Source organism: Phyllopteryx taeniolatus, chromosome 12 (genome assembly GCF_024500385.1).
Source record: "Phyllopteryx taeniolatus isolate TA_2022b chromosome 12, UOR_Ptae_1.2, whole genome shotgun sequence".
Classification (NCBI taxonomy): Eukaryota; Metazoa; Chordata; class Actinopteri; order Syngnathiformes; family Syngnathidae; genus Phyllopteryx; species Phyllopteryx taeniolatus.
Window position 1 is genome coordinate 16370371 of NC_084513.1, and position 22518 is coordinate 16392888.

At 39.9% G+C, this 22518-nt stretch overlaps 3 protein-coding genes across 5 annotated transcripts; all 3 read right to left on the reverse strand.

Annotated features, from left to right (window-relative positions):
* Nucleotides 1–1667: 1667 nt before the first annotated feature.
* Nucleotides 1668–5407, reverse strand: LOC133487256 (histamine N-methyltransferase-like). The gene is made up of 4 exons (XM_061793582.1): nt 5384–5407; nt 3216–3344; nt 2944–3037; nt 1668–2301 (listed from the first exon to the last, which is right to left on the reverse strand). The coding sequence occupies exons 1-4, from the start codon at nt 5405–5407 to the stop codon at nt 1955–1957; spliced, it is 594 nt and encodes a 197-aa protein (XP_061649566.1). The 3' UTR covers nt 1668–1954.
* On the reverse strand, nt 4991–14250 carry LOC133486718 (histamine N-methyltransferase-like). 3 transcript variants are annotated; one of them, XM_061792299.1, is made up of 7 exons: nt 14112–14250; nt 9304–9441; nt 8843–8895; nt 8392–8499; nt 7959–8080; nt 7687–7780; nt 4991–7045 (listed from the first exon to the last, which is right to left on the reverse strand). In XM_061792299.1, the coding sequence occupies exons 2-7, from the start codon at nt 9435–9437 to the stop codon at nt 6699–6701; spliced, it is 858 nt and encodes a 285-aa protein (XP_061648283.1). In that variant the 5' UTR covers nt 9438–9441; nt 14112–14250; the 3' UTR covers nt 4991–6698. The 3 variants fall into 3 exon arrangements, with proteins under 3 accessions (XP_061648283.1, XP_061648282.1, XP_061648281.1); XM_061792298.1 differs by lacking the exon at nt 14112–14250 and adding an exon at nt 11716–11843; XM_061792297.1 differs by lacking the exon at nt 14112–14250 and adding an exon at nt 9504–11705.
* Nucleotides 13700–22030, reverse strand: hnmt (histamine N-methyltransferase). Its single transcript, XM_061792295.1, has 7 exons — nt 22012–22030; nt 19972–20118; nt 17742–17794; nt 16116–16223; nt 15470–15600; nt 15253–15346; nt 13700–14446 (listed from the first exon to the last, which is right to left on the reverse strand). The coding sequence occupies exons 1-7, from the start codon at nt 22017–22019 to the stop codon at nt 14085–14087; spliced, it is 903 nt and encodes a 300-aa protein (XP_061648279.1). The 5' UTR covers nt 22020–22030; the 3' UTR covers nt 13700–14084.
* Nucleotides 22031–22518: the final 488 nt, after the last annotated feature.

The window sequence follows — 22518 nt, forward strand, 5'->3', positions numbered from 1 at the left end:
GATAGCCTGAGACAAGACCTGAGCAGCTTGACGTGTTCTTTGTGTGCGCAGTCACATCAGAACTAAAATGTTACCTTTCAGTCAGCCATCAATATTAGCATATAAAAAAGCTGTTTGTTTTTAGTTAACTTTAATGCTCAATAGTGTCCCCCCTCTCTCTATTAGTTGTATCCGGTGTCTGAATGTTAAGTCATTGTGCCTTCGGTTAGAGAGCTTATTATGCACCCAGATGTAGTTTGCACCATTCTTGCACATGCACTGCCATCTGCTGGGTTTAACGTGCAACTGTTGCTCAGGTTAAAGAGACACCAATACAGTGGATATAAAAGGTCGACACACACCTTCAAATGACAGGTTTGTGATGTACCCAAATGAGACCAAGATAAATCATTTCAAAAAAATAATTCACTTATTATGACCTATAACATGTACAACTCAATTGACTTTAAAAAATAAAAAATGAGGGTAAGAAAAAATAAACAACTGAAGTACAAATGTTGTTGCACATGTGTGCACACCTCTTTAACTGGGGTGTGGCTGTGTTCCGAAATAACCCATCACATTCAAACTCATGTTAAATGGGAGTCAGCACACACCTACCACCATTCAAACAGCCTCTGATTTACCCCAAATACCTGTAAATATCCACTGTTCCAGTAGGATTTTTCTGACTTTTTTTTTCTTTTTGCTTTCGAGCAGAAACCTGAAGGTTTTGTGCTAACACTGACTCCTATTTGGATCATAACAAAAGGTTTCACACACACGTGGGAAAATGGAAACCAAAGATTACTGTTTGGGCCATAACCCCAAAAGGTATGTTCGCCGCAAACACAACACTGCCCATCACAAAAAGAACACAATACCTACAGTGCAGCAGGTTGGTGCCGGCATGATAATTTGGGGCTGTTTTTCTTCAGCTGGAACCACGGCCTGAGACCAGGAGGAGGAAATTATGAACAGCAGCAGTCAGTGTTGGCACAAAACCTTCAGGCTAAAATGTCAGGAAAAGCCTACTAACAGCTCAAGTTCATTTGGAGTTTAATCAGACACTTTAAATAGTGGCAGGGGTGTGCGGACTCCCATTTAACGTTAAGTTTGAATGTGATTTTGTCAATTCTGAATGCAGCCAAATCCCAGTTATTGGAGGGTGTGCACACTTGTGCTACCACATCATTTCAGTTTGTTTTTACTTCCCCTCTTGACAATATATATATATATATATATATATATATTAATTAAGTCACTGATGGTGTAGTGGTACACTCGCCTGACTTTGGTGCAGGCAGCGTGGATTCAGTTCCCACTCAGTGACGGTGTGAATGTGAGTGCGAATGGTTGTCCGTGTCTATATGTGCCCTGCGACTGACTGGCGACCAGTTCAGGGTATAGTCCGCCTTTCGCCCGAAGTCAGCTGGGATAGGCTCCAGCGACCCTAACCAGGATAAGCGGTGTTGAAACTGGATGGATGGATGGATATATATTAATTGTGTTGTACAGCTTATCGATCAAATTAATCGTGGAAAGATTAAAAATTTATCTTGGTTTCTTTATCTTTATATCACAAAAACCTGGTATTTGAACAGGGGTGTGTAGACTTTATAGCCACTGTATAATTGTACAAGTTACTTTTGATAATGAGTATTCTAGGTTGAGTCACACTGCAAAAGTTCCCACTATATATGAGCACCTAAACCACAATTGTCCTGAAAAACATTGGTTGATTTTACACCAAAATAACTGGCTTTGTGACACAGAGCAATTCGATTACACACACAAAGATTTTCTGGTAGTACAAATTTTCTGGTAGTACTAATTTTGTGCAAAATATGGTTGAGTTTAGCTCAACAGATTGAATTGAACAATTTAAATTGATTATAATTGGGTTTCTGAACAACAGGTCAGTTTACTCATCAAGTGAGTTGATTAATGATGCTTATCTCTCCCGGAGACGGGCTCAAGCATGAACAAATACACAGCTCAAACAACTGTTGAAATGTATCTTGCCCTCCTTTTCAGTGCTACACTTGCTCCTGAGAAGGTTTAGTATGTCAGCTCTTATTTGTGGCGTGAACAACGTGAAATCGGTGTCGATCATGAAACGAAGCACACGCTGTCCGGTCTCGCTGTTTGGTTCAAAGCACTCGGTGATGTCAAAGGTGTTGGGGATGGAATGCTCCTCGTATTTCAGACCCAGAGTCTTCACAGAGGCGACGACCTCTTTGGATGAACGATACACGGGGAGGGCCTCAGAGCACAGCTCCTTTGAGAAAGTCCTCCAGAGAATGTCCCAACCCTCGGTGGCTGTATCGACATGTATTCATTTGAATTGAAACTCAAAATTACAGTATAAGGAGAACCTCATATGTCAGTAAGGAGTGATTTAAATTGTTTCAATTAAGAGTAAAGAGGACATTGTTCCTCCAACCTAAAAATCAATCACCCTCACTTGACATTTAAAACATCATCTGATGTATCCAAGACTCTTATTAAAAATTGTAAGAATATGGTACTGATTTCGCACAGTACTTCTTATTGTCATTTAAGTTTGCAGTTGTGTAGAGCTAAACTGCATCACAGGACTGTCTAAGTATTAAACTTTTAAAACAACTCTTTTTCTGGATCTCATTAAATTGTGCGAGTGTACATAACGTTGTACATATGGCAATTTCATCTGTGGGCTTTTGGGCACAAATGACTGTGCACCACGAATTATGCTCAGCAACAAGCGGCCGCGGAAATAAGCAATTTGTTGTCGTCTATGTTGATTTACCTGCTGGTGAGGTAAAATGTTCTCTCGTGTGTTTTTATGAAGCCTGTGCGTTTTTGTTCTTGTGTTGAAGCGCTTTGTCTTGGAAGAGATATCGGAAGTAATGACACTGAATCTACAGTGTAAATTGAAATGAAAACTACAAGATGTGATGATTGACATTTTGGTTTGCTCACCTTTTTCTACAATGATCATAAGCATGCCATTCTTATTCAGAAGGCTGTGGTAGAATTTGATGGTTTCTGTCGGGTCGTCAACGAAGTAAATCATCTGTAAAGCAGAGAATTGGATGGAAAGTTCACTTCACAAACAATCAGTTAAAATTGTAATTCTGTGAGACATTCTGTCATCTTTGATTTGAATAATTAAATAAATGGCAAGATTGTTAGAAGAAAACCTAGCCAAATATTGCAAACAGGAAGATCTATTTTCAGTTGTTGGATTATACCTGAATCATGTGAATGAAGTCATATTTCTTCACATCTTTGACTTGCATTCTGTACTCCTTACTTAGCATGACATGCCAAGTAAATGGTATCTTCTGAAGGTTATCAGTCTTTGCTACCAATGCTGAAAACTGGTTGCCAGCCAATCACAGGGCACACACAAACAGACAACCATTCGCACCTACGGGCAATTTAGAGTCTCCAATTTTATGCATGTTTTTGGGATGTGGGAGGAAACCGGAGTGCCCGGAGAAAACCCACGCAGGCACAGGGGAGAACATGCAACATATATATATATATATATATACACATATATATATACATACATATACATATATATATATATATATATATATATATATATATATATATACACTTAACATGCATTTTAATTTATAATTGAGAAATTTTGCTGAAAGGTAGAGGCAGTATGTGATGAACAAATAATTGTAATTGAGAAGCCTAGGTATTAAACCTACACACAGCACAATATATAATCAGATCAGAATCATCTTTATTTGCCAAGTATGTCCAAAAAACACACAGGGAATTTGTCTCCGGTAGTTGGAGCCGCTCGAATACGACAGCAGACAGTCAATTGACAGAGAAACACTTTGAGACATAAAGACATTGACAAAAAAAACAGTCACTGAGCAGTAAAGGGTTGCTAGTTATCGGTAATGCCGGTACACTTTTATTGATTTTTTTGACAATTGTGCAAAAAGATGCAGAGTCCTCTAGCACTGAGAGCAATTCCATTGACTGATATTGCAATAGTCCGGTTCAATGGCCATTGTGCAAAGGGCGCCGAGACTTCAAGGAGTGTATGCGGTTTAAACCGACGAGTACTGCGATAATCTGGGACAATGTTGGTTGTGCAAATGTTGCAGATACTCCTCAATCAGTGTGCAAATGGAGCAGATGCTACTCTGGCATGAGTGGCCAGTATTGGTCAACAACAGATATGCAAATAGTGCAGCGTGGCGAGACAACTACAGTGAGTGCACGGGTAAGGTATAATTGGCCCCACAGAAATGTGACAACGAACTCAAGTCAATAAATTGCCAGCATGTTGGAAATATGTATATATTTAAAAAAATGATTTAATGTACTTTGAAGAGCTTTCTTTAACTGATGTATATTTTAAACAATAACTGGGGGAATGATCATCATGTATGCAGTTGCACATGACAATATTTTTTGTCTTCTAAAGAAATGTTGTTTTAAAGACTGTTTCAGGAGCTGAAGCCTACATTAGGACTGATGGCGTCGTGCTGCTTTGCAAGTCATAAGGCATGCAAAATGCTGCAGTGTGTTCCACAGTAAAGAAAACATACATTCTCCCATAGCTCCCAGAAATGGAATCTTCCATAAACGGAAAGAAGCTTTATGTGAAGACACATGACAACTTTGCTAAGGTCTATATTGTTGCTTTTTAATCAAATTCTGTCATCAAAGTGGCAACCCCAGCGTCAGATTTTGAAATACGAAGTACTATTTCAGACATTTGAGTCAGCATTTGTAAAAAGTGGAAGATCCCTTTTATTTCACACTCTAGTCCCACCTACTCATAGTGCCCTCAAGATGGTGCCAATACCTCAAAGTAATTTAAATGCAGTACTATTGCATTTATTTCACTTATGTAGTGCTTGTATAATGGCACAAAATGCCATCCAACTGGAAGGATCTGATATATCCAATACATTGGAGAATGTATTTTTTTTTTGTTACATTTTGTTGCCAGTTACACTGATGAATGATGCATATACACCAAATAATCAATCATCATGACCATCTTTAATGAAATGAACATTTTGCAACACTTTGCAAAAAAAGGTCTGCATTGATACAGCTCAAGTCACATATTTATTTGCTTGGATTGAAATACAAATTTTAACCATTCAAAAATCACTGACGCGTTCAAATAGTGGAATTGTTTAAAATCAAATAGTGTTCCCCCCCTATTAGCTGTATCCGGTGCCTGAATGTTAAGTCATTGTGCCTTCTGTTAGAAAGCTTATTCTGCACGCAGATGTAGTTTGCAGCATTCTTGCACATGCACTGTCATCTGCTGGGTTTAACGTGCAACAGTTGCTCAGGTTAAAGAGACTCCAAAACAGTGGATATAAAAGGTCTACACACACCTTCAAATAACAGGTTTGTGATGTACCCAAATGAGACCAAGATAAATCATTTCGAAAAAAAGTTTCACCATTAATGTGACCTATAACACGTACAACTCAATTGACTTTAAAAAAAATGAGGGTAAGAATAAAATAAACAACTGAAGTACAATTGTTGTTGCACAAGTGTGCATACCTCTTGTAACTGGGATGTGGCTGTGTTCCGAAATAACACATTCAAACTCATGGTAAATGGGAGTCAGCACACACCTGCCACCATTCAAACAGCCTCTGATTTACCCGAAATACCTGTAAAAATACACTGTTCCAGTCGGATTTTTCTGACTTTTTTTCCTTTTTGCTTTCGAGCAGAAACCTGAAAATTTTGTGCTAACACTGACTCCTATTTGGACCATAACAAAAGCTTTCACACACACGTGGGAAAATGGCCATGTGAAACCAAGGATGACTGTTTGGGCCATAACCCCAAAAGGTATGTTCGGTGCAAACACAACACTGCCCATCACAAAAAAAAACCACAATACCTACAGTGCAAAAGGTTGGTGCCGGCATGATAATTTGGGGCTATTTTTCTTCAACTGGAACCATGGGATTAGACCAGGAGGAGGAAATTATGAACAGCTGCAGTCAGTGTTGGCACAAAACCTTCAGGCTAAAATGTCAGGAAAATCCTACTAACAGCTCAAGTATAATTGGAGTTTAATCAGACACTTTAAATAGTGGCAGGGGTGTGCGGACTCCCATTTAACGTTAAGTTTGAATGTGATTTTGTCAATTCTGAATACAGCCACATCCCAGTTATTAGAGGGTGTGCACACTTGTGCTACCACATCAGTTTATTTATACTTCCCCTCTTGATAATATATATATCTTCTTTATTAATTGTGTTGTATAGCTTTTAGATCAAATTAATCATGGAAAGTTTAAAAATGTATCTTGGTTTCATTTTTTTACATCACAAAAACCTGGCATTTGAACAGGGGTGCGTAGACTTTACAGCCACTGTATAATTGTACAAGTTACTTCTGATAATGAATATTTTAGGTTGAGTCACACTGCAAAAGTTCCCACTTTATATGAGCACCTAAGCCACAATTGTCCTGAAGAACATTGGCTGATTTTACACCAAAATAACTGGCTTTGTGACACAGAGCAATTCGATTACACACACAAAAATTACAACTTTTCTGGTAGTACTAATTTTGTGTAAAATATGGTTGCGTTTAGCTCAACAGATTGAATTGAACAATTTAAATTGATTATAATTGGGGTTCTGAACAACAGGTCAGTTTAATCATCAAGTGAGTTGATAAATGATGCTTATCTCTCCCGGAGACGGGCTCAAGCATGAACAAATACACAGCTCAAACTACTGTTGAAATGTATCTTGCCCTCCTTTTCAGTGCTACACTTGCTCCTGAGAAGGTTCAGTATATCAGCTCTTATTTGTGGCGTGAACGACGTGAAATCGGTGCCTGTCATGAAACGAAGCAGACGCTGTCCAGTCTCGCTGTTTGGATCGAAGCACTCGGTGATGTCAAAGGTGTTGGGGATGGAATGCTCCTCGTATTTCAGACCCAGAGTCTTCACGGAGGCGATGACCTCTTTGGATGAACGATACACGGGGAGGGCCTCAGAGCAAAACTCCTTTGAGAAAGTCCTCCAGAGAATGTCCCAACCCTCGGTGGCTGTATCGACATGTATTCATTTGAATTGAAAGTCAACATTACAGTATAAGGAGAAGCTCATATGTCAGTAAGGAGTGATTTTATTTTTTTCAATTAAGAGTAAAGAAGACATTGTTCCTCCAACCTAAAATCAATCACCCTCACTTGACATTTGAAACATCATCTGATGTAACCAAGACTCCTATTAAAAATTGTAAGAATATGATGCTGATTTCGCACAGCACTTCTTATTGTCATTTAAGGTTGCAGTTGTGGATAGCTAAACTGCATCACAGGAGTTTCTAAGTATTAAACTTTTAAAACAACTCTTTTTCTGGATCACATTAAATCGTGCGAGTGTACATAACGTTGTACATATGGCAATTTCATCTCTGGGCTTTTGAGCACAAATGACTGTGCACCACGAATTATGCTCAGCAACAAGCGGCCGCGCAAATAAGAAATTTGTTGTCGTCTATGTTGATTTACCTGCTGGCGAGGTAAAATGTTCTCTCGTGTGTTTTTATGAAGCCTGTGCATTTTTGTTCTTGTGTTGAAGCGCTTTGTCTTGGAAGAGATATCGGAAGTAATGACACTGAATCTACAGTGTAAATTGAAATGAAAACTACAAGATGTGATGATTGACATTTTGGTTTGCTCACCTTTTTCTACAATGATCATAAGCATGCCATTCTTATTCAGAAGGCTGTGGTAGAATTTGATGGTTTCTGTCGGGTCGTCAACGAAGTAAATCATCTGTAAAGCAGAGAATTGGATGGAAAGTTCACTTCACAAACAATCAGTTAAAATTGTAATTCTGTGGGGCATTCTGTCATCTTTGATTTGAATAATTAAATAAATGGCAAGATTGTTAGAAGAAAACCTAGCCAAATATTGCAAACAGGAAGATCTATTTTCAGTTGTTGGATTATACCTGAATCATGTGAATGAAGTCATATTTCTTCACATCTTTGACTTGCATTCTGTACTCCTTACTTAGCATGACATGCCAAGTAAATGGTATCTTCTGAAGGTTATCAGTCTTTGCTACCAATGCTGCAAATATAGAATCCAAAGGTCATTAAAAAAAATTTGTATTTCAACAGTGCGTATGAAGCAATTACACATAGGCAAAGGTCATACTGAGAAATTGTACAATCTGAGTCTTTTGTGATCAGATAGAAGTGTGAAAGGTTGCAGTGTAAACACGGCCACCAATTCAAATCATACATCGCAACTTCATTTCAACGTTTTGAACAAGCTTATTAACTACTTGGAAGAAGCTTGAGCAGATGCAGGGGGGGAAGAAAACTAAAATAAAATCTACAACTTACAATATCAAAAACCTCACCGAGTGTTGTCCATACCTTTGAAGTTGGCAACTAATTCAGTGCTTCCCTCAACAATGTCGGCAGTGATGGGAAGAGTGGGGAAAGTGGACAGCAGGAGCGACAGCATCTCGACATCGAGCTCGCCTGCACCAAGTCAAAAAAAGAATAAGGTCTTCAATGCGAGATCGCACAGAGCGTACTAAAAAAAACAAAAAAAAATGTGGTTACATTTGCTTAGCGCCGAGTCTGATTCACTTTGAATCCTTGGGTTTTAGTACTTTGAATGTATTTTAAAAAACAATAGTGCAACAACTCTAGTTATGTGAAATGGTGTTAGAGTTGTATAGGCTCAATGGAGCCAATCTTAGGTAGTGTTGGTCCAGAAGCAGGGTACATGCTAAACTGGTCATCACCCAATTGCAGGGCATAATAATAATACAAATAATAATAACCATCACATTGACAGTCAGGCAAAAGCGTCACGTACCTCCACCACTTCCCACACCGAGAACACCCAGACTGCTTTTATCTGCTGCAATTCTGCACCAACACACATACAAAAGATCATTATTAAATGAACATACACAGTATCAAGTTACACTAAGAATTACATTATTCTGACTATTGAGCAATCAAACGCACAGTGGAACTTTGCTTCACAAATTTAACCCAATCTGTGAACCCAGGTAATTTAACATTGGTTCATGGACATGACACTTATGGTATTTTACTGTGTATTTTGGGTACGTTTGAGTCCCAGAAATGACCCCCATTCATTCATTTATTTATTTTTTGGGATGTTTAGCAGACAAGTTATGATAAACTCTTCTTTAAACTAGTCCACAACAGCCTGTGTTGCATGAGAGGAAAATCAGTCAATCAAATCAATTGAAGAAAATCTACGTTTTACCAGTTCATTTCATTAATGATAAAAAGCTGTTTTAGTACTTTTGGAACTCCATTGGCAAGTGCTTCTGGAGAATGTGGAGGACGGCTGCGTGCTCGCCCGTGTGTTGAAGATAGAAGCGAAAACTTTGGAGCTCGCTGCCCTGGTACACGGTGCGCTTGGTCTCTGCCGCCATGTTTCTGGAGAATACACGAAGATAACAACATGGCTACACATGTTACTTTTTAAAACACTCGTTTACCTCGGATCTCTGGTGTGTCGTACACAGGTTTTGTCAGTCACTCGAGTTGATCAGTCAACTTAGAACAAGACCACCCCTCTCCAAACCTTCTATCACTATTGGCCTAAACTGAGCAATACGGTAAAGTTCAAGATGCTTTCCAAAATAAAATCTAACAAATTCGGTTATTACGTTTTGAGATTATAAATTACGGCTATAATGCATTGGCGGGAATAATTTACAGTTGATGTCTGTTCTTGGTTTTAAAATTGATAAAAGTGGAAAAGTAAAACGAAGGCGATAAACCTGACTTTAACTTTGACATACAAATCGGGTTTTACCGTAATGCTAAAAGTAAACAAGTTGTCGCCGCACATCAAAAATTGAGGCTGGCTTCCATCAGTTTTGTCAACTTTTCATCCACTTGCCAGGCTTAAGTAACAGAGTTGATATAACAATGGAGAGTGTGGATCGCATTTACTGTGAATATACTTTTAAACAAGAGAACATATAAAATATATAGATTGTAGTGTAACTATCTATCTATCTCCCTCTCTCTCTAGGTAGAGGCAGTATGTGATGAACAAAGAAGAGTAATTGAGTAGCCCAGATATTAAATCTACACACAGTACAATTTAAAAATAAAATAAAAAATTATGTACTTTGAAGAGCTTCCTTTAACTGATGTATATTTTAGACAATAACTGGGGGAATGTTCATCATGTATGCAGTTGCACATGACAATATTTTTTGTCTTCTAAAGAAATATTGTTTTACAGACTGTTTCAGGAGCTGAAGCCTACATTAGGACTGATGGCGTCGTGCTGCTTTGCAAGTCATAAGGCATGCAAAATGCTGCAGTGTGTTACACAGTAAAGAAAACATACATTCTCCCATAGCTCCCAGAAATGGAATCTTCCATAAACGGAAAGAAGCTTTATGTGAAGACACATGACAACTTTGCTAAGGTCTATATTGTTGCTTTTTAATCAAATTCTGTCATCAAAGTGGCAACCCCAGCGTCAGATTTTGAAATAAGAAGAAACTATTTCAGACATTTGAGTCAGGATTTGTAAAAAGTGGAAGATCCCTTTTATTTCACACTCTAGTCTCACCTACTCATAGTGCCCTCAAGATGGTGGAATTTAAATGCAGTACTATTGCATTTATTTCACTTATGTAGTGCTTGTATAATGGCACAAAATGCCATCCAACTGGAAGGATCTGATATATCCAATACATTGGAGAATGTAAAATGTTTTTGTTACATTTTGTTGCCAGTTACACTGATTAATGATGCATGTACACCAAATAATCAATAATCATTCATATCTTTAATGAAAGGAACATTTTGCAACACTTTGCAAAAAAAGGTCAGCATTAATACACCTCAAGTCACCAATTTATTTGCCTGTATTGAAATACTAATTTTAACCATTCAAAAATCACGGACACGTTCAAATAGTGCAATTGTTTAAAATCAAATAATGTCAGGAAAAGCCTACTAACAGCTCAAGTTTATTTGGAGTTTAATCAGACACTTTAAATCTTGGCAGGGGTGTGCGGACTCCCTTTTAACGTTAAGTTTGAATGTGATTTTGTCAATTCTGAATGCAGCCACATCCCAGTTATTAGAGGGTGTGCACACTTGTGCGACCACATCATTTCAGTTTATTTTTACTTCCCCTATTGATAATCCATCCATCCGTTTTCTGAGCCGCTTCTCCTCACTAGGGTCGCGGGTGTGCTGGAGCCTCTCCCAGCTGCCATCGGGCAGGAGGCGGTGTACACCCTGAACTGGTTGCCTGCCAATCGCAGGACACATACAAACAAACAACCATTTGCACTCACATTCACACCTACGGGCAATTTAGAGTTGTCAATCAATCTACCATGCATGTTTTTGGGATGTGGGAGGAAACCGGAGTGCCCGGAGAAAACCCACGCAGGCACGGGGAGAACATGCAAACTCCACACAGCCGGGGCCGGGGATTGAACCCCGGTCCTCAGAACTGTGAGGCAGACGCTCTAACCAGTCGCCCACCGTGCCCCCCCTCTTGATTATATTTATATATTTTTTTATTAATTGTGTTGTACAGCTTATAGATCAAATTAATCGTGGAAAGTTTAAAAATGTATCTTGGTTTAATTTTTTTATAACAAAAACCTGCCATTTGAACAGGGGTGTGTAGACTTTATAGCCACTTATCTATTTTTAGTTGTTGGATTATACCTGAATCATGTGAATGAAATCATATTTCTTCACATCGTTGACTTGCATTCTGTACTCCTTACTTAGCATGACATGCCAAGTAAATTGTATCTTCTGAAGGTTATCAGTCTTTGCGACCAATGCTGAAAATATAGAATCCAAAGGTCATTAAAGAAAATGTGTATTTCAACAGGGTTTATGAGGCAATTACACAGAGGAAAAGGTCATATTGACAAATTGTACAATCTGAGTTTTAGGTGATCAGATAGAAGTGTGAAAGGTTGCAGTGTAAACACGGCCACCAATTCAAATCATACATCGCAACTTCATTTCAAAGTTTTGAACAAGCTTATTAACTATGTAGAAGAAGCTTGAGCAGATGCAGGGGGGAAAGAAAAAAAAATCGACAACTTACAATATCTAAAACCTCACTGAGTGTTGTCCATACCTTTGAAGTTGGCAAGAAATTCAGTGCTTGCCTCAACAATGTCGGCAGTGATGGGAAGAGTGGGGAATTTTGGGGGCCGATCACCGAGTTTAAAAAAACGATAACCAATCACCGATCCGATCACAAGATGGAGGAATGTGTCTATTTAAATGACCTGTTCATTTACTGTATATACTTGTGTTCTTAATTGCTCAAAAAATTATATTTACAATATTTATTGTAAATATAATTTTTTGAGCAATTAAGAATACAAAGTTGTTTTTTAAAAAATAACTTCTTTGGCCGTCAGATATTTACAGTACTACGTCAAAAGACACGCGACAAGGCTAAAAATAAACTAGCCTTTAGATTTAAATATACTGTGCACGCGGCGACGCGGAGTTAATGTGTTTTGCGGAGCATTGATCGGATCGGCGAATTATGACATTAAAGCCGATCACCATAAATGCTAAATATCGGTCGATACCGATCAGCCCGATCAAATCGGTGTAAAGTCTAGTAATTTATTGTGTAATTTTGGGTACGTCTGAGTCCCAGAAATGACCCCCATTTTTGTTTTTTATTTGGATGTTTAGCAGAAAAGTTATGATAAACTCTTCTTTAAACTAATCCAGAACAAACCCATAATAACCCAAGTCTATGTTGCATTTGAGGAAAATCAGCCAATCAAATCAATTGAAGAAAATCCATGTTTTACCTGTTCATTTCATAAGTAGGCTTTATACGATCAGGATTATGGGGGCCGATCACTGATCTGTAACATACATTCTCTCAGAACTGGAACCTTTCATAAATGGAAAGAAGCTGATGTGAAGACACAAGACAAGTTTGCTGAGGTCTAAATTGTTGCTTTTTAATCAAATTCTGGCATCAAAGTGGCAACCCCAGCGTCAGATTTTGAAATACGAAGTACTATTTCAGACATTTGAGTCAGCATTTGTCAAAACAGTGGAAGATCCCTTTTATTTCACACTCTCGTCCCAACTACTCATTACGGAAGCGTATTGCATTCACTTGGATAAAAAAAAAAAAAAAACTCCTGTTTTTCTGAGTAATTTTTTTGAGGGCTTTGTTTTTCTGACTATTTGTTTCTGTTTTTCTGACTAATTTTTTTCCCCACCTGTTTTTCTGACTATTTTTTTCTGTTTTTCGGACTATTTTTTTCCCACCTGTTTTTCTGACTCTTTTTTTTCTGTTTTTCTGACTAATTTTTTTCTGAGTTATCGGGACACATCAAACTCACGCGAGAACCAGCAAACTGCAAGTGACTCTTTGCGGACCCACTAATGGCGGATTACTGCTCGCACACCTTAAACCTGCCCATACACGTTTAACTTACCGGTTCAATTAAGGTGCCTGCGTAATGTCAACAAACTAATAACAATACCATCATTGTGACTCAAAGACAGGAGTATCTCACAGTCTCTTAAACCCATGTCAAAATAAAACTTGATCAAACTGATTTATTTTATTTTTTTTGTGGCACAACGAGATAAGGGTACTGGTAAAATGCCCCCCCCCCCCAAAAAAGTAAAAATAAATAAATAAATAACGGTGTTGATAACCATAGCAAGAAATATGCAAGATTTATTATTGTTTTAGCCGTTTCACAAGTGTATGACAGATGAGAATATTTAAATGTTACTCCAAACATTAATGGCTGTACAGTCAGTAAATGTTTTAAGATTGACCACAAATTGGATTAATTCTATTTCCCTGGGTGAAATTTCATTCAAAATCAGAACAAAAAACACATTGAAATGGGTTGTGTTCTACTGTTGCTGATTACAACCTTTTTGGGAACAATATTATGTACAATTGCTATTGAAATTGAATAATAATAATAAAAAAAAAATTATTGTTGTAAGATCAGCAGTCAAATCAAGAACTTCCCCCCTATTTTGGCTCATTTTACACATCTGTATTGCATTCCCATTAACGTTTATCTGGGTGAATCGGCAACTATCACCTCAAGGTTGTTATTGAAGACAACTTTCCCGTCTGCCTCCAGAGAACAAGCCGGGTCTCGCAGTAACTTCATGACATCGGCTTTGAGTTGCGGCGAGGCCGTTCGGCTGAAGTGATACACCTCAGTGAGGAAGTCGAGCAGCAGCTCTCCGCTCTCGTCACCTTCTGTGAAACACTCGGTGATATCCATTTGAGAAGGCAGCACGTAGCTCTTGTACTGCACGCCCTCCGAGTCCAGGAAGTTTTTGACGTCTGCCGTGGTCACTAACTGACTTATTTGGCAGGCACACAGCTGACCCCTGAAGGTCCGCCACAACTTTCCCCAACCACTCTCATCTATATAAAAAAAAGGACCATATTCAAGACCAGACAACCTCATCTTTTGTCCAACATTCATCTTTTTAGTTCAACACAATTATTTTCAGTCTGCTGCAAAAATAAAGGAATTGGGCTCACTCATGCTTTTGGAAGGGAGAGTATGTACAAGGGCATCTCAATAAATTTGAGTATTGTTTTAAAAAAAGATATTTTGGTAGTTCAATTCAAAAGGTGAAACTCAAATACTATGTAGATTCACTACAAACAAAGTGACATTTTTCGGATTTTATTTTTTAACTGATGATTAAAGTTTACAGCTAACAAAACCACCACATTAATCATCAAGAAATTGGAATGTCACAGAACTTACAAAACTTGGATAGAAATTTGGTAGGAATTGGCCTTTTGAAATGTATTTTCACATGCATTTAATGAATCTGTAATACTGAAATCGAAATACGGTCGGCAAGTCTGCTCGAATGTCTGGGCGAGAGTCGGGGTCAACAGTAGCTTCTGCGTGAGCGTGTTTTTCTTCTCCTGGTTTTCAATAAACAGTTGAAAGGTGCATCTGTGTCTCTCCTTTCACACACGTCAGCGCACTGTAGTAAGTAATTATGCTGTAAAAACCCATTTAAAATGGTTTAAAAAACTGGGCTAGTGGGTGTGCAACTGATGGACCGCGATATAGCACATAAACTAAAAATGAAAATTTCTATAATATTCTATATTACTGCAAAGCGCCTGCATAGCTAACTCTGTCTTCCACCCTCATATTCGAACACGCTGTATAAGTACACAGAGAGAAGAGAAGAACAAGCCCTTACCAGACACCAGAATAATGACAAGCTTTCCGTCCTTGTCAAGGAGACTCCGGAAGAATCTGATGGTGGCTTCAACATCCTTGACATAGTACAGCATCTGTCGATTTCACCACAGATCAATAAGCTTCACATTTGGCTTCACGGAAGGCCGAATTAAGAGGATCTAATCGCATCGTGTGAACCAAAAAAATGGCAACATGAATCCGTCCGCAGCACTAGCCTGAATCATGTGAATGAAGTCCGCCTTCTTTGTCATCTGCTTTAGTTCCCATTGGTCCTCAAACTCAGAGGCAGTCATCTTGTTCCACTTAAATGTGATGTAATCCAAATCGGACTTCTGTGACACCAACACTGCACCCGCAAATGCAAAATATACATTGAGGAAAAACAATGCTTTAACTGATCACTTTTAGTAACGCTCATAATCAGGCCATGTAGACTGTGATCAAAGAAAATGATAAACTTTTATGATCAGATTACATGATGTTAAAGTGAGAAAACAGTAAAGTAATTGGACAATAGCAATAAAAAGATTTCAAAACTTTTTCCACCATGAATGTGCCCTATAACCAGCACAACTCAAATGATTTGACTTTGTCAGAGGCTTTCTAAATGGTGGCAGATGTGTGCTGACTCCCACTTTACATTAGTGAATGTGATTAGCTAATTTTGAACAGTGCAACACCCACATGGACATTTACAGAAATTTTCCACCACTTTTGCAAGCCTATTGGTAATAAACTACAGCACACTCCGACTTGCGTACCAATTGGGTTTCTCCGCCGCCGTAGGAACAGAATTGGGTCGTAATCCAAGGACCATGTGTAATGTAAAATAGAGACATGATGAGAGAAAAGGACAGTTACCTTTGTAGCTATGAAGCTGCTGGCTGCTGGGCTCCACCACCTCGTGGTCTACCGTCACCCCGGGGTGCTTCAGATGGAGCTCAGAGAACATCTCTAGGTCAATGCGACCTACAGGCACCAGCACAGTTACAATTTAAAACACACATTCAGTACATTTCCAAGAAATTGCGACTTATTTTTCCATAAGTCAGAGTTTGGTCCGCATATCCGGCAGTAAGTCGGACTCGTTTCCAGTGAGGGTTGGAGTCTGCCATGGCTGCCCTTTATCACAGATTCTCTTCATAACTTTTATGGACAGAATTTCAAGGCGCAGCCGAGGCGTAGAGGGGGTCCGGTTTGGTAGCCTCAGTATTGCATCTCTGCTTTTTGCAGATGACGTGGTTCTGTTGGCTTCATCAAGCCGTGACCTCCAACTTTCACTGGAGCAGTTCGCAGCTGAGTGTGAAGCGGCTGGGATGAGAATCAGCACCTCCAAATCTTAGACCATGGTCCTCAGTCGGAAAAGGGTGCCCTCTCCAGGTCGGGGATGAGATCCTGCCCCAAGTGGAGGAGTTCAAGTATCCTGGGGTCTTGTTCACGAGTGAGGGAAGAATGGAACGGGAGATCGACAGGCGGATCGGTGCAGCGTCTGCAGTGATGCGGACTTTGTATCGATCCGTTGTGGTGAAGAAGGAGCTAAGCCGAAAGGCGAAGCTCTCGATTTACCGGTCGATCTACGTTCCTACCCTCACCTATGGTCACGAGCTGTGGGTCGTGACTGAAAGAACAAGATCCCGGATACAAGTGGCCGAAATGAGTTTCCTCCGCAGGGTGTCCGGGCTCTCCCCTTAGAGATATCTCCGCATCGAGAGGAGCCAGATGAGATGGCTGGGGAGAGGGAAGTCTGAGCATCCCTGCTAAAGCTACTGCCCCTGCAACCCGACCTCGGATAAGCGGTAGAAAATGGATGGATGGACAAATACAGACAATCGGGCTTAATTTAGGGATTTCCTCTTCGGATCAAAGTCAACAAGGGCCCGATTATCTAATGTATCTAAAGATTATCCTTTGGTTTGGCGGTGTGTTAAGAGTGATTTTTCTTCCCGAAAACAGTAACAGCAGAAGACAAACGTAAATGTCAAACCTGGTAAAGGCCCAGTAAACTGACCAAAAAATGTGTAGACAAATTTGAATGAATAATAATAATTAAAAAAACAATCGCTAAGTATATGAAATCAGGCTTCAAAATGGTCGACAATTGAGCGGGTCGAGAGTAAATTGTGCAGATAAATGAAAAGGATTGGCTTTGACATAAATACAAAGCAGCAGCACTTGAGAACTGGAAGTTTGCTCATACTGCTGAGCACCGTGTAGTAAAAGAATGACCTGATCCAGTCACATTGTCTCTGACTGAGGTTAAAGATTTATCAGACAATTGCACAGATAAATTCAAACTCTTTGGAGTGATATAGATATTATTTTATTGCTATGGCAATTGAGGACATGACCATGTAGTTACTGATACAAGAATATGTCCTCACCTCATGTGACCGCTGCAGAAGCTACTCAGTTATATAGCGTGCCATTAAATGTGAAGTTGCACCGACTATAATGAAACTATGTCTCGACAGTCACCAGATCTCTTACCATCACCACTTCCAACTCCAATGGAAATAAGATGAGACTTCCCATTTCCGATGCTGTGGAAAGAGCAGAAAATGATCACATCCTCCAACCTGCCAGATGTAGGACACTCGTTGACACTCGAGTATCCCGCCAGGCACATGAGATCTTATCATAGAATGTCATATGAGATTAAGAATCTCTGTCACGTAGCGTATATCTTGCTGTGACATTCAGCGGGGAATAACATTTGAGGCATGTTTCAATGTTTTCACCTCATTGATGTACAACCCCAATTCCAATGAAGTTGGGACGTTGTGTTAAACATAAATAAAAATAGAATACAATGATTTGCAAATCATGTTCGACCTATATTTAATTGAATACACTACAAAGACAAGATAGTTAATGTTCAAACTGATAAACTTTATTGTTTTTAGCAAATAATCATTAGCTTAGAATTTTATGCCTGCAACACGTTCCAAAAAATCTGGGACAGGTGGCAAAAAAGACTGAGAAAGTTGAGGAATGCTCATCAAACACCTGTCTGGAACATCCCACAGGTGAGCAGGCTAAATGGGAACAGGTGGGTGCCATGATTGGGTATAAAAGGAGCTTCCCTGAATTGCTCAGTCATTCACAAGCAAAGATGGGGTGAGGTTCACCTCTTTGTGAACAAGTGCGTGAGAAAATAGTCAAACAGTTTAAGGAGAATGTTCCTCAATGTACAATTGCAAGGAATTTACGGATTTCATCATCGACGGTCCATAATATCATCAAAAGGTTCAGCGAATCTGGAGAAATCACTGCATGTAAGCGGCAAGGCCGAAAACCAACATTGAATGCGGACCAAACTCTTGACAACGGTCGTATAGGGACCGAATAGCCCATATCAGGGGGTTCGGTACTCCATACTCGCGAAGCACCCCCCACTGGACCCCCCAAGGGACACCGTCGAACGCCTTCTCCAAGTCCACAAAACACATGTAGACTGGTTGGGGGAACTCCCATGCACCTTTGAGGACCCTGCCAAGGGTGAAGAGCTGGTCCACTGTTCCACGGCCAGGACGAAAACAACACTGCTCCTCCTGGATCTGAGATTCGACTTCCTGACAGACCCTCCTCTCCAGCACACCCTTTAGGAACTCCGGATGAATCTCATCTACCCCCGAGGCCTTGCCACCGAGGAGCTTTTTAACCACCTTGGTGACCTAAACCCCAGAGACAGGAGAGCCCACCTCAGAGAACCCAGACTCTGCTTCCTCATGGGAAGGCGTGTCGGTGGAGTTGAGGAGGTCTTCGAAGTATTCTCCCCACCGACTCACAACGTTCTGGGTCGAGGTCAGCAGCGCCGTGGGCAACCCCAGAGTGCAAGAGAGTCCAACCCCCTTGTGAGAGGACTGATACCAGAGCCCAAGCCGTGTGTGAGGTCGAGAAGTTCCGACATCAGAAAACCAATGTCAGTCAATAGAGTTCAGCGCTACATCCGTTTGTGCAACTTGAAACTCTACTATGCAAAGCAAAAGCCATTTATCAACAACACCCAGAAACGCCGCCGGCTTCTCTGGGCCCGAGCTCATCTAAGATGGACTGATGCAAAGTGGAAAAGTGGTCAGACGAGTCCACATTTCAACTTGTTTTGGGAAATTGTGGACGGCGTGTCCTCTGGGCCAAAGAGGAAAAGAACCATCCGGACTGTTATAGAGGCAAAGTTCAAAAGCCAGCATCTGTGATGGTATGGGGCTGTGTTAGTGCCAATGGCATGGGTAACTTACATATCTGTGAAGGCACCATTAAAGCTGAGAGGTACATTCAGGTTTTGTCCTCAGTTCCCAAATGTTTATTGAATTTTGTTAAAAGAAAAGGTGATGTAACACACTGGTAACCATGACCCTGTCCCTGCTTTTTTGGAACGTGTTGCAGCCATAAAATTCCAAGTTAATGATTATTTACTAAAAACAATAAAGTTTATCAGTTTGAACATTAAATATCTTGTCTTTGTGGTGTATTCAATTAAATATAGGTTGAACATGATTTATATGTCACCGGCTCTTGTGCACGGACTTCCACTGGGGTTAAAAACAATTGTTACCTGTGAAATCAACCTTCCCTTATCTTAAAGGTTATACATTGGAGCTGATAGGCAGCTATCGTGCCTTATCATGACATAGATGTAGGATCATAATTTCATGGGCGTATTATTGGTCTTGGCCAAGTGTGATAGCATTCATAAAAGGAGTGTGAGATGGATTACCTGGCCACTATGTCTGGTAGGATATTGTGAATAAAGTCCTGCATACACTGATGTTCGGAGGAGCGCTCCAGAAAAAGATGGAAGGCCTTCTGGTAGCGGTTATCATCGTAAACTAGACTCCTCAGTGGAGATGCCATGATACTATATCTGGCAAAAAACAACAACAACAAAACAATAATTAGGTACACCTGCGTAAGTCTCTAGCATGCATTTTGCCATTAGAGTGGACCCCCGCAATTAGTGTGGGACAGGGAATAGCAAAAATCCACAGATAATTGATGGCCATTATAATTGCAATTCATTTCTATTACAACCCAAATTCCAATGAAGTTGGGACGTTGTGTTAAACATAAATAAAAACAGAATACAATGATTTGCAAATCATTTTCAATATTTAATTGAATACACAACAAAGACAAGATATTTAATGTTCAAACTGATGAACTTAATTGTTTTTAGCAAATAATCATTAACTTGGGATTTTATGGCTGCAACACGTTCCAAAAAAGCTGGGACCATCAAACACCTGCTTGGAAAATCCCACAGGTGAACAGGCTAGTTGGGAACAGGTGGGTGCCATGATTGGGTATAAAAGGAGCTTCCCTGAATTGCTCAGTCATTCACAAGCAAAGATGAGGCGAGGGTCACGTCTTTGTGAACAAGTGTGGGAGAAAATAGTCTAACAGTTTAAGGACAATGTTCCTCAACGTACAATTGCAAGGAATTTAGGAATTTCATCATCTACGGTCCATAATATCATCAAAAGGTTGAGAGAATCTGGAGAAATCACTGCATGTAAGCGGCAAGGCCGAAAACCAACATTGAATGCCCGTGACCTTCGATCCCTCAGGCGGCACTGCATCAAAAACTGACATCAACGTCTAAAGGATATCACCACATGGGCTCAGGTAAACTTCAGAAAACCAAAAAACCAGTAAAAGAGTGCGGGTACGAGACTGGCCTGCCTGCAGTCCAGACCTGTCTCCCATTGAAAATGTGTGGCGCATTATGAAGCGTAAAATACGACAACGGAGACCCCAGTCTGTTGAACAGCTGAAGCTGTACATCAAGCAAGAATGGGAAATAATTCCACCTACAAAGCTTCAACAATTAGTGTCCTTAGTTCCCAAACGTTTATTGAATGTTGTTAAAAGATAAGGTGATGTAACATAGTGATAAACATGACACTGTGTTGCAGCCATAAAATTCTAAGTCAATGATTATTTGCTAAAAACAATAAAGTTTATCAGTTTGAACATTAAATATCTTGTCTTTGTCGTGTATTCAATTCGATATAGGTTGAAGATGATTTGCAAATCATTGTATTCTGTTTTATTTCTGTTTAACACATCCCAACTTCATTGGAATTGGGGTTGTATGACTAAAGGCATTTTGCGCAAATACATCTTTGTGCACGGACTTCCACTGGGCTTAAAACCAATCGTTACCTGTGAAATCAACCTTTCCTTACCTTAAAGGTTATACATTGGAGCTGATAGGCAGCTATCGTGCCTTATCATGACATAGATGTAGGCTCATAATTTCATGGGTGTATTATTGGTCTTGGTCTTGTTATTTATTTATTTTTTTTAAACCCACAAAAAATTTGAATAAGCGGGGATAAACAGACAATACACGTTTTCGGGGCTGGACCCACTCCCAAAAAAGATCAACAAAAACAAAAAAAGTTTTTAAGTTAAAAAAAAAAAATGCATAAAAGAAAAATCTGCAAACAGGTGCTGAACCGTGAATATGCAGGGGCCCACTGTACAGTACTGGTATATTAATATGGCAATCAACAGTACATACAGTGCATAAGGGTCTACACAGCCCTGTTTGTTGACCAAATGCAGCAGACCAATCATCACGGTATGAACTACTCTGACAGTGCCATTCTTACCGAGACATTATTGTTTTGTTATTGTGTTAGATGTCATTTGATTGTGCAGGTGTGCCTATTTATGTGGCCTATGAGGTTATACAACAGTACGTGCTGGTTTTACATGAAAAAATACAAATAAAAATCGATTGTATTCTCACGTTAACATAATGTTTAGAAGGAATTAACAATGCATATCGAATCAACGTATATTTAAGAGTAGCTGGAATCATCCTTCCTCGATGGCGTCATCACTTCCTGATTCCGTTCGACGAATATTAACCTTCGACAGGGTTCGGATTTCTTGATCAATCCAGCCGATTCGGGGCGCCTTTGACGTGGGTCGAAACGCACAAAGGTGAGAGAATGTGTGCGGAAGTCGAAGTAGAGAAAGACGACGCAGCAGAGCACTCGTCTGCAACGTGCGCAGCCCAGAAGGTGAACCACAGGTGCCGTCGCGCACTTTTGTTTGCTTCCACGCAGCCGTCGTCTTCAAACAAAGCGAAATATTAGTGCACTTACTGCGTGGGGCTGTGCGTGGAGCTTTGCGCAGTGCGAGCGGAGAATGTGCACTGGTTCTTGCAATAAGAGAACCCTCCCACAGCCCTGGCTCGCACCGCTTAAGCTTCGCCGCGAGGGGGTGCTATAGCTCCCCTTGGAATAACAAC